The 13,353-nt window shown below is 32.3% G+C and overlaps 1 protein-coding gene across 1 annotated transcript in view; it reads left to right on the plus strand.

The window, feature by feature from the left end:
- LOC139492611 (3'-5' exoribonuclease HELZ2-like) overlaps nucleotides 1-13,353 on the plus strand; it is an 88,424-nt gene that overhangs the window by 17,920 nt on the left and 57,151 nt on the right. The window contains exons 7-10 of the mRNA XM_071280760.1: nucleotides 2,370-2,471; nucleotides 3,430-3,545; nucleotides 5,031-5,109; nucleotides 7,349-7,648. Coding sequence (XP_071136861.1) covers nucleotides 2,370-2,471; nucleotides 3,430-3,545; nucleotides 5,031-5,109; nucleotides 7,349-7,648 — 597 coding nt within the window. The remainder of the gene's footprint in view (nucleotides 1-2,369; nucleotides 2,472-3,429; nucleotides 3,546-5,030; nucleotides 5,110-7,348; nucleotides 7,649-13,353) is intronic.

The following is a 13,353-nucleotide window of genomic DNA, read 5'->3' on the forward strand; positions in this document are numbered from 1 at the left end:
TAATTTGTGGCTGTAACATTATAAGGCTAAATATTAGACAAGTTATATACATAGTTAATAATAGTTTATATAAATAAATTTGGTGTATTTACTGTCTTCTGATTGGTTAAAAGTATTACTTTTTTCCCCCAATGTTGTCAATTTTTATGGCGACACGCCCACTCTGACGTTGCATATTCATACGCCAGCATTCATGCAAAATGTTATTGTTAATAATACTAAGCATGATCCAGAGAATTAAACAGGCGGTAAAAACGGACTGAAGATGGTATTCCTTGAATTTATATGCATAGCACCAATTTAACATCAAAGGAGAAGGTTCACGAAGGGTTAAAATTGACCCTGAATTTTTGATGTTTTTTAAATCGGGCCAAAAAAATACGATTTACACATAGAAATACTTTTGATAATACCACTAACTTGAGTAAGACAACAATATCTTTTTTTGACACCTTCCTTTTAAATTTATGAAGCTATGAACCCTTGAATAAACCTTATTTGTATTTAAAGGTCAATTTCGGTATTTTTCCTTATAATTTTGATTGTATTTTGGCATAATTATCCTTGGCCTCCATCTACGATCCGAAAAGTTTTTATATCAATGAATTCTATATTAAAATTGGAATCTTTTGGTCACAAAACAAGTTGGATCGTAAGTAGGGGCCAAGGTTATTATTAAGCTTTTAGGTCTGACAATTGCACAGAATCATCATATTTTGAAAAAAATATCAAAATGGTCTTACTTTGAAGAATATTATGTTATATTATGAATAGATCTGATTTGTTTAGCATTAAATCTTTTAAAATAGACCCATTTAGGAACCGAACTGTGACCTTATTGTTGTTTTATGATAAAATTGATATTTTATGCCATTTTGTGCCATAAGTGAACCTTGTCCTTTCCTTATTTTGCTGCATTCGTAGTTTTTTTTTGTATTTAAGGAGGGAAATGGTTAATTTAAATGAATGTTCTTTTAGTTCAATTTATTCAATCTTTATTATTGACTGAAACGTTTTGCATTAATTTATTTAAAATGCTAAACTTCTAAATGTCTCTTAATTGTTGTATCTAGATTAAAACAAAATCGAATTAAATGACACATTTTCGTTATTTTTTTTGTCTTGATATAACTACATGCACCAAACACGTATTGCATAAATATATGTTCTGCCTTCAACGGGTTGTTATCCCTTGCATCGTAACAACACCGTCTGCATTATTTCAAGCGCCCTTGACCACTCACATTATAAAATATAGCTTTTGTTAGTCGATTTATTCCCTGCTGATATAAAATTGAGAATGGAAATGGGGAATGTGTCAAAGAGACATCAACCCGACCATAGAAAAAACAACAGCAGAAGCTCACCAACAGGTCTTCAATGTAGCGAGAAATTCCCGCACCCGGAGGCGTTCAAATATAAATACTCAATGAATGGTTATTATTTATTTTGAAGTTATTGAACCATAAAATCAATTTTTTGACTCTTCACATTGAATTATCCGCGAAGTGGATTATGTAAAATGTGAAGAGTCAAAAATTGATTGTATGGTCACTTAATTCAAAAAAAATTATAGCTATCATTGTAAATGAATTTCTATAAAAAATCAGGCTAAAAAAACGTTTTATATTATTTATAGTGTATATATATTCAGCTAAATAAGTCAAAATCAATGGGATAATCCAAAGAAATAGATTGATATGCAAAAACTATTGGCATTTTTGAAATAAATAAATTTAAACGGACCTTATCCCCTTGTAAACATTTAAGTTGAATAGATCGAGAAGAATCGCAAATCCAGTACAAAAATCGAGACAACCTTTTTAAAAAAAATATATGAACAGATTAATGCAAATTCGGGAAATCGAAAACTAAAATTGTGAAAAATGAATTAAGTTTTGGTAAGTTGAACATTCTAAGGACGTTGTGGATCATTACAAAAAATGATAACCCGAAAGATTCATTTTAAATCAATATGCAGCAAAGATTTGCAGGTTTTTTTATTTCAACTTCACAAGCTTATAATGCATTTATCTCGAAAAAATCTGAATTTAAAACATTGTGTGTTTGCATGTATATTTGTAATGACACAGTTTAACCAAGAATGTTTTAAAAATGTACTATTGTTATTTATTAATAATGTTTGATCTGTATCGTCACCGGCATTGTTTTGTTGCTAATGTTTTCGTTTAGACTTTTTATATTTATTTTCTTTTACTTTTTTCACCATATTTCCAACTGTAGGAGTTTAACGCTAATTTTGTCAACTTTGAGCGATAAATAAGGAGAATTTTTAAGATTCACTATTATTAAATGTGCATATTTCTTAAAGAAAGATTTATATTCCAATTTGGTTGCTCATTTGACAGATACTGCATTTACACCAACTGTTCAAACAATTGAAGCAACACACAGTTCGAGTTATTCACAATTGAGAAATTTCAATCGAAATGAAGATAGCGGATCTGACGGTATGTACATAAATGCCGCTCGCAACACAATTATTATACAAGTGTGACAGTTATGTAGTTTACTATATACCATTGAGTTTGCTCAATGCAAAGTACGTACAATAATCTCTATTTGTAAAATTGTCAGTTTCACATTCTCATCATTCTGTCGTCCGTTAATTTTCACTAAAATGTTCTCTAAAACTGCTCTGCCAATTTGAATCAAACTTGGTCACAATAATCATTGAGGTATATAGTATATATACATTGTGTCAAATGACCCAGTCTGCAAACCAACTTGGCAAACATGGCAAAAAGTAGAACATAAGTGAAAAATGCAAAATTGGCTCCCTCTTCTAGAAGTTTTTGCACTAACACGAGTATTGTTTACAATGTTGTTGTGTGGTTTTGCCTTTTATTTTGAAACTTTAAAACATGTAGTAATAAAAATCAATTGGACAAAGTGGTTTCATTTGACGAGATCTTCACATAAGCCAACCTGGTAAATTACGTCATTCAACTCATTAATGTAGGTATTCTCCTGAAATGATGAAACCATATGTTTGCCTACTATCTGAAAAATAACTAGATAGTCTTGTTAAAGTAAATATGATCAAGATTCGACACAATTGTATTCAATGTTATTTATAAGTTACAAATTTTATCTGAGAGTGATAGAACAGTAACATTTTCAAACGTTAGTCAACAGTTTATTAATTATTTTTATTCATACACGATGTTCGATTGATCAAAGACTGCATGATTGGTTGTATGTACAGATGTTTTCCCCTTGACAAAATGCTATTTGACTTAACTGTTGCAATTTTCTGAAGGTAAAGACGCCGGTTATTAATTCATCAAACTACACGAAAACACGTTATTCATGCATTATTGTCAATTTTGAATAAAAAGTTTCTGAATAACAAGAATACAACAAATCAAGCAGAATGATGATTTTTTTATCCCATTTTAATCATAGAGGATAACTTGTTCATGTGTGGAAAATGCAAAGACATCTTCACAACTAATGAAGGCCTTGAGAAACACCAGAAAGAAAGCTTCAGTTGCAAGAGTCGGAAAAGAAAAAAAGAAAAAGTAGGTTCTGTTTTGAAGATAACACCAAATTATAAGATGATGCCAAGTTATGATAAAACACTGAATTTGAAAGCAAGTGTATCGACATGTTAGAAAATTTCTTATCAGAATCTCTAAAGTACTGAAACAAAAGGAGCAATTGATATTAGGAAGATTACAATAGGGTAATTAGCTTTTGTTGCGCAGTATTGACTACAATTTCAAAATAAGGATATGATTTGGTATGAAAGTATAATTCATTGTTACAAGAGTTAAATGAGTGTTGGGCGAACATTTATCTTTGAGAAATTTAAAATGCCAATTTAAGTATTTGAGGATAAAGTTTTCCTTTCATTGTTTTCTATTGTGGTAGAAGAACAATATGGAACAAATATGATGCTATGGTATGATAGCCAATTTGACAAGAAATTACGTAAAGGTTTCATAACCGAGCACAATCGCTAAACTAGAGAAAAGCGTATATTGCCCCGAGATGACTAAATGTAAATCAATCAAAGACATGTGTTTAAGTTGAAGGAAAAACTATAGTTTGTGTATTCACAAGTCTTTTGTTAAAACCAAAAAAATCAGTAAGGATTAACAAGTGCGTTTAAAGCTGGAGCCATATGTAAATGAATGATATTGACGTTGTTCTACAAAACATCAAAATATGAGAATAATTTGAAAATTCAAATCCATACCTTGTTTAATACCATTAATGGTCGTAATAATAATATGTTATATTTATGACTCGTCTAAACATCAATCCAACAATGTTAGATCTGTAAATTTTTTGTTCTTCCCTCGCCGGGATTCGAACCCATGCTACTGAGATACTGTGACACCAAATCGCCTGCACTGCTACCGTCCCGCTTGACCACACGACCACCTGGGCTCCACAAAAAAATAAAGCTTACGGTGGCCGTGTGTTTCTTTTCCTCGTCAGTTTTAATCTAGCGGCGTACTACAGTACATGATATATAAGGCATGGAGATGTTATTGTTACAGATCAGCTCAATTACCTATAGTAAAGGATCCTACAAATTAATGCAAGATACAGTCACAGAAAATAATTATATTTATAAGTACGTCTGAGTCAGTGACAACTCTACAACAGATTTATCCATCGGATAACTAGCAATGATGGTGATACATGGCTGTGTACATAATGTATATAAAACTCGTATTAACATCAACCAAACAATGTTAGATCTGTTTCGAAAATTTTTTGTTCTTCCCTCACCGGGATTCGAACCCATGCTACTGATATATCGTGACACCTAATCGCCTGCACTGTAGCCGTCCCGCAAGACCACACGATCACCTGGGCTTCACTTAAAATATATATATATATATATATTTTATTTTATCAATTCAAATCAGTTTTTTTAAAAAGCCTTTTATACAGAAATAATAAATGGTTAACAAGAAAATTTTGCTGTGTCTAACAGTATCAAACTTAGTCCAATATCTATAAGAAATTATATTATTTCCTTTTTTATCAAGACATCTGATACTTCTCATAAGTCCAGTAAACAAACACAAAACCTGACGTCTGAGGAACCAAAGAAGAGGCGATTAAAGTGTAAGTGATTTACTATAAACTTGATACAATTGTTTTAACACTTTAGAATTACTAATGATAGGGTTTACTAATTGTGACTTTAGTATTTTGAATAGTGTCAATGCCATTGAATAATACCCCACAACATGATTAAATTACATACCAACCATACAAATCGGGAAACCTCTAAAACATCAATCATACAATCAAGTTTCGGCTATCTCGTTATGCTAGTTTTCAAATCATATCCTAGCACCTCAACTATACCCATGTTACAAGTAATATGTATAGAAACGTATTAGTCAAATAAATCACGAGTTTTCGAGTCCCTTAACAAATTACAGTATTTGTAAAATAAGTGTCAGCAAACAATGGCTTGGGCCCCTGGTTAGGGACACGGCCATTGTCAATTAGTTTAGTCTAATTGGTCTTAATATGTGTTCGAAACACTTTGTGATTTATGGAGTTGGGGTGCTGTAACAATAATCCACAATTTTTCAATTTCATCCGTTGCTAGTTCATTTTGCTCTTAAACTGAGGAAATATTTTAGTATTTGGCGGGAAATATGGATACACCTTATTTAATTATACGTAGAAGAAGGTACACTTGCGTAGTATTACGCATACTCCATAGACAGTTAATAATGTCTAGCAAAACGTCATGAAACCTAGTAAAGCGTACCATGAAATGTAATATACCGTACAAAAAAACCTTATAAAACGTGGCAGATACGAACTGAACTGTAAAAACACCTAGTGATTAGAATCAAATACTTTTTAGTACGTATCGGGTACGTTTAGAATACGTATCTTCACGTCCCTTCTACAATTTACTTTTATTTTTAAGTTCGGACTACGTTTTTGTTTTTAGTCACGTTTGTATTTTACAGACCACTATGATTGGGACCGATCACGTATCAATCCACGCATAGCTACGTATATAGCCGTTTTATGTACGGACCGGTACGATTCGCTACTCGTATTTCCGTTTCGTTACGTTTTGAAAACGTAGCAAAAGAGGATAGCCGACAGAAGACGGAGTTACTGGTGCTTTTAAATAGTCAGCAGTAACGCTCGAAATAAAATGTTTCTGAAAATGAAAAAAGGCCAAACATATTACGAAGTTGAAGATGATTTAGGATCCATGATTCCTAATATAGTTTTCTAAATTCTGCTAAAGTAATCTATCCCTGCGGTACAAAACACTTTTAAATAAATCTTCTCCTCTGAAACTACTGAACAAAATTGAACCAAATTTCGCCAGAATCATCATTATGAACCAAATGACCTACATGGTTATTATAAAACACACAAAATGGTGTAAAGTGCAATTTTTGTCTATCAATTTGAGAACCCTTTATAGACAAAGATCATTTAACTTGAACAGATATGTTCATACTGTCTCTACCAAATATCCATATACGTTAAAACTGTCAGTTGGCCTTTTTTTAGGTGTAATTGCCCTTAAATGTCAAAGGCACTTTTGGATGTCCAATTTTGACTCTTATTTGGTTTACTATAATACATTTATATAGATTTATGGAGAGAGATAAGCTGAGATTGCAAAAATAATCATTAAGACACGATCTAAATAATAAATTAAAAACATTGTTGTTTTGTGCGTTTGTATCAGAAGACTTTCAATCTTTAAAGGGTGATTGCCCTTGATAGACAAATTTCGAGTTCGATGCATTTCCGTCAAAAACTTTGGTTTTAATGAACATCACTTGTGCGTTTAGGGGCCTCGTCACATCCGTTCCCATGTTGAGCGAGTGGTTGGAATACTATGATGTCATATCGTACCAATTATTTGGCAAATTGAATTCTAATAAGTGACAATCAGCACTTGTATCATTAGGGAATTGTGATTGAGTATATACAGAACAAACATAATTTCTAGTTAATTCTGCACAATGAAGATAACTAAGACGCTTGATGAACTTTTATAGTGCAGGGATACATGCAGGCGATCACCACTATCTGGTAAATGATGTCATAAAGGCGCGCATAATTGACGAGGTTGTTTTCGGTGACGGATGAACTCCAACGTAGTCTACTGATTGTGATGTTTTGTCATAAATTCTATTCTAGTCGTCTACAATTTTGAAAGGAACATTTGTTAAATATTTACATAAACCAAGTCTTTGTTTTTCATTATTGGTTTCATACCTTACTTCAAATACGATGTTGAAAACTAAAACAAATAATAATAATAAAATCATTACCAGCACTAAACATTACCGCATGTCATTTTTAACAGTGAAAATTCGAGTGGAGGGAGAACGAGATGAAACGGTGCCAGCGTTTGAAGATCGGGTAAAAAGAGTGCAAAGAATTTGCACAGGAGACCTTGACGTCGACGACGAAGTCATTGTTGAATATGTAGAAGAAGGAAGTTTGGTGATTTGGACAAAAGCAAATGCGTCGGTCGTTCAAAGCAAAAGAAAATTTGTTGAAAGCATGGATAGATTCATGGGCAACTTAATCGACAAATGTCCGATAGCTAATGAAGAAGAGGGAAACCTTACCGTTAACGTTGATGTCGTCGAATCGTCAGGAGGTACTGTGGTTTCATTTTTTTATTGGTACTATTTTCGGGGATTCAGTTAAACATGCATTTTCGTGGATTTCGTAATTTACCCACAGTTCTACAGATTTGTAATTGTTTTTCACAAGCTTTATGAAGTTATATTTAAATAAAATCCTTAATATTAAGCGTTGTGACATAGTCGTTGAAAATAAGATATATTTTCAGTTTCCTTCAAAATATAATTCTTAGACAGCAAATTGTAATTAGAGGTAAATATAATCATTATAGATACCAGGATTGAAATTTCATATTTACGCAAGACGCGCGTTACGTCTACAAAAAAATCATCAGTGACGTTCGAATAAAAGAATGTTAAAAAGGCCAAAAAATATTGACGTTATATTTCCTTTAATAAATGCTATTTCTTAAACAATATTTAAATGTACAACAGGACACAAAAGCAACGCTTACCTCTGTACAGTGTATCCTTAAACATATGTCAAAAAAATGTCAAGCACATTTTGATTGCATAAAATAAAGGTAACTCTTCAACTTCATACTTTATTTGGCTTTTTAAACATTTTTAAATTCAAGCGTCACTGATGAGTCTTTAGTAGACGAAACGCGCGTCTGGCGTAAATATAAAATTTTAAACCTGATTTATACGATTTTATTGATTGCATAAAATAAAGGTAAAATTGTGAAGGAAAATATTAGTTAATATGTCAAAGAGACAACAACCCGCGGACCAAAGAGAAGAAACCTGCTGAAGGAACAAATGAGTCTTAAACACCGCGAGAAAATCCCGAACGCAAAGGCATGCTTCAGCTGGCCCCCTAAAAATAAATGTGTACTAGTTCAGTAATCATTGACGTCATACTTAACTCTAATAAATAAATGAACTTAAATGAAAAATCATAGAAAACTAACAAATGCCTGCGGCCTAAGCATACATTTTAATTGATGATTAATGCATTACAAGAGATTCTTCATTGTCTATGTATTTTATCTTACTTCAGTTGGATGTCATGTACTAACTTAGTATTTCTTGTCCTCTTGGTAAGTGTACCTTAGATGGACTTACAAGTTGAAAAAAAAACGCTATCAGACTGTCGCATCTTATTTCAAAGTCTACTTACTTTTCATTGACTTTAGAGATACGTTTAAAAAAATCTTTGTTTTTATTTCATTCAAGATGCAAGTACCAATGATGATGATAGTAATTTGTACATTTGTGGAAGATGCAAATTGACATTTAAATCATTGTCATCTTTTAACAATCATAAGAGAGACTGTAATCTCCGTCGAACCAAATTATCTAAGTACCAACACCGTGTGGATGTAAGTATAATTAAAATAGTAAACTATTTGTTATTCCAATCACGGAGTGTGGTAGATAAACACTAAGAGTGATGAGTCAAGAACGTTTGCCTACTAAAAGATACTGCGTCATTTGGTCTCCGCTTAAAAATTGACTCATTGGCAATCAAACACCATTATTTTAATTTAAATTTGTTTTACAAACACAAAACAAAGAATATCAACTAAGGCCATGTTCGCGACAAACCTCGCCTTCTGTAAACATGTTTATTATTAGCTTTATGTGATAAACACTCAATTTGTTTAAATAATAAATTTAGTACTCTTTTGTACATCGGTAAAATACACGTAGTGTAATAAAAAATTGATTTGAAATTGTTTATGTTAACCTTTAAAGATTGCAATTCTGTAAATATATTCAATAAGATCTCCTATAGGAACTCCCTTTGCAGCTTAAACTGTGCCACTTTAACTGTGTTTCGTGAAAAAATTATATTCCAGAACGGATAGAGGAAATGCATTACTATTTTATTCAAGGTGAAAAAATTCCCTTTTACCTGTTTGTTATTGCAGATTGATTGGTTTTTTTCTAATTTGCATCGATTTATTGACCCTATAAAAAGGCTTGAGTATAGGAATATTTGTATCCAATGGTCTTCTTTATATCGACAGTAGGAATCGTTTTAAATGTTGATGTACGGAATGTATAGATTCACAGTCACGGCCTCTCATAATATGAGTTTAATAGTTTGCCTCGTGTAGAGAACTGCTCTGTTTGGGAAAAGAACCATTGCCCTATGTCTAAGATGGATTAATAGGTCGCCTCTTTCTGTCTCTATCAAATGTATGTACACAACGTTTTTTTCTAGTGACATTGTAATTTTAAATTATCATCCCTTGATGAATCACTCTTTGGATATGCATTTATTGAGTTGTTAATTCGAAATCATTTTTAAATCAGTTATCAATAAATTCTACAATCACTGAAGAATGTTTTTGAGTTTTTAAAATTACAAAATGTAAATAAAAGACAAATTGATATAATAACTCAACTAATAATCTAATATTTAGACATCTCTCAAATATTTGAAAGCTTTCGAATAAAAGTAACATAGATAATATGTGTTGACAACGGCATCTATAGTACTATGATAATGAGGTCCATTCCGGCAAGGCGTAAAAACGACGTATAAAAAAAATCCACCTTATAACTAATTAATATAGGATTGTGGTGTATATCAGAAATTACATAATTCCAGGGTTTGCCACATAAATTGACATAACAAATAAATACCAATTTCCGGGTCGAATTAAATACCAATACCACTAGTATTTGTGCGTATATGTCACATTTATATTCCCGATGTAGATACAACTGTTAAACAAATCTTCCTCTAATGAAGGATCACCTCATATGATACGAAATTATCCATCATAGTTAAAAGTCAAATTATTCTAACATTAAAAGTGCTACACTCAGATAAAAACTGCTCAGCTTTGTATAATTAACTATCAAACACATATGTTCTTATAGCAGTGTATCAGAACGTTCATATAAACCCATAGGAATTATCATTCTACAAGCTCAATGATATTACTCGCTTGGTTTACTATCATCAAACAAAGGGTATGTCAATATACGTACCCACGCTCATTGTCACACAAGTGAAAGAGGGACGAAAGATACTTGAAGGACAGTCAAAAACATAGATCGAAAATAAACTGACAACACCATGGCTAAAAATACAAACCGACAAACCGACAAATAATAGTAAAGAAGACACATAGAAGACTAAAGACTAAGTAGCTTCCTTGTAGCAATCCTCTATCAAAGAAAGTATGATGGGAAATACAAGCCCGGGAATATCGTATCAATTGGGAGATATGTACTTCGTATGCAAGCGCCGCTGATATGTTGCTACTTAAAAATGAAAAGTTCACAATTTGGGAGTCTGAAATTATATTTTTAGAAGTAAAGTTTTGTTGTTCAACCGACCCTCATCGTCAATTTCTAGATAAAAGTTAAGATATGAGACAGACTTAACTGAGACAAACTTAACTGTATCTGTAGTATCCTTTATCTCTAGTTCGATGGGATAGATTCGTTCAACCTAGTCACCAAATTTTGTATTATTTAGGGAGAGAACATAATCTATATTACGGAACGTAAAGTTAAAGGATACTGCTAACTTTTTATCTTTGGTCCCGTTGGAATTTCGGAAGTCTGATGAAAAAACACGTCCTTCAAACGTAACAATTATGTTGTCAATCAAGAAATTAAGCAACCATTCCTGATAATGTAATTGTTTAAATCAGAATGATTCTTTACAAAGTGTATTTAACTCTCCCCGAGACAAGATACTTGTTTCGACGACCTCACAGCCTTAATCCATTGGAAAAGAGTAGTTACGTCTTCTTTCTCGCGCTTAACCCATTGCCTGGCATAATCTTCGACTAAATCCATCAGTATTTTGAAGTTGTATTTTCAATTGATGGATTAAGGCTCACGACATTTCGGACCTTTGGATAACAAATTTCACAGGGGAGTGTTATTGTCAATGTTGACATCCCGGTATTTACTGGGCCAGCCGGATTATATGTGAATTGGGAACTAGCACAGGTGCAATCAGATTTAGACTTGAAGTCGTCAATGTTGAGATCCTGCAAAACGTGTTTGTAATTGAAAATTTTAGTTGCAATAGGTTTGGTATAGGTATACATAAGAAAGTAATGGTACAGACTGATCTTTAGAATAAGGAGGTATTTTCGACTGAACTGATTTATAATGAAGGATATTGCCTAAGTTGACGCAATCGAGACGAAGGAAATTATGAAAATATCTTTTCTCTTTTTCATCTTTTCCAAGGTATAAAACCTAAGATTAAATAAAGGCAACAGTAGTATACCGCTGTTCAAAACTCATAAATCCATGGACAAAAAACAAAATCGGGGTAACAAACCAAAACCGAGCGAAACGCAATCAATGTGTATTGGGTGGTTGTAGTAAGAAAAAAGGACCGGTTCAAACACGATTTTAAAAGCAAAAATATATGTGCTCATTATAATCAGCATGAATTAATGAGTTGACAATACGTATAATAAAAAAACAAGCTTAAATAATGCGTATGTACTTTTCAAGTTGTTAGCCGACATGACGTACGATTCAACTTTTTTTTTTATATAGGACAATGTTTGTATTAACAATTACATCATTCAATTAGACGAAAGAAGATTCATTGCCATTTTGTTTATGTTAATATCCATAACGAAGTTTTGGGTGGCAAGGTTCAAACAGAAAGATTTTGATTGATTGTTTGATTGTTTGCAAATATTTCATGCATGTTCAGGACGAGAACAAATTAAAAAAATCAGAAGACGACATGTGGTGATAATATTTCTATTCCCCATTCACCCTTGGAGGTGAATGATTTGATAGCAGAGAAAACTATGTGCCTTATAATATGCATGAATATATCAAATGACAATACGAACACCATAAATCTAGACTAAAGATGTGAGGTATTTAAAATCATTCACGGACTCGAGATGTCGTGGGTGTGTTCTAGTATTCATATATTTTAAACTATTATTCGCAGTGAAAAATCATAAGCTATGAATAGTATATATGTACTTTTGATTTATTAATTTATCTCCTGCATTATAATGTCATATAATATAGGAAGATGTGGTGTGAGTGCCAATGAGACAACTCTCCATCCAAAGAACAATTTTAAAAAAGTAAACCATTATGTACGGCCTTCAACACGGAGCCTTGGCTCACACAGAACAACAAGCTATCAAGGGCCCCAAAATTACTATTGTAAAACCATTCAAACGGGAAAACCAACGGTCTATCCTATAAAAAACAAAAAAAAAACAAAAACCGAGAAACGAGAAACACGTTTAAATTACATAAACAAACGACAACTACTGTACATCAGATTCCTGCTCATTTGTTGTTGTTTTTTCAATAGAAAAATATCATTTTTTCCTCTTTTGTTTATGTTAGGTATTGGATACTGATTTCCTATCGTCAATATAATCCTATTTAAGGTACCAACTAATAAATCCTTTATCGAAGCTTAAGCGATAAATAACAATCAATAAAAAGTACCGAGGTTATACTGATCGTCTGTAGGTATCTAATGAAAAAGAAACAAAGAACCGGAGATCCTTCTAGAACACATTTTGGCTGATAATTTTGAGTACAAAATTGTATTTAAAATGATTTCTTTGGGGAAAATATTGCCTGCCTTGCAGATATAGGGTACCTGGTTTGGTTTATCTAAAGGTCCGATAACTAGTGCGGTCAAATGTGTAAATACGGTAATATTTATCGCGTTCCAATAGATGTTCAATAAATAAAGGCAACAGTAGTATACCGCTGTTCAAAACTCATAAATCCATGGACAAAA

Source organism: Mytilus edulis, chromosome 10 (assembly GCF_963676685.1).
Source record: "Mytilus edulis chromosome 10, xbMytEdul2.2, whole genome shotgun sequence".
NCBI lineage: Eukaryota > Metazoa > Mollusca > Bivalvia > Mytilida > Mytilidae > Mytilus > Mytilus edulis.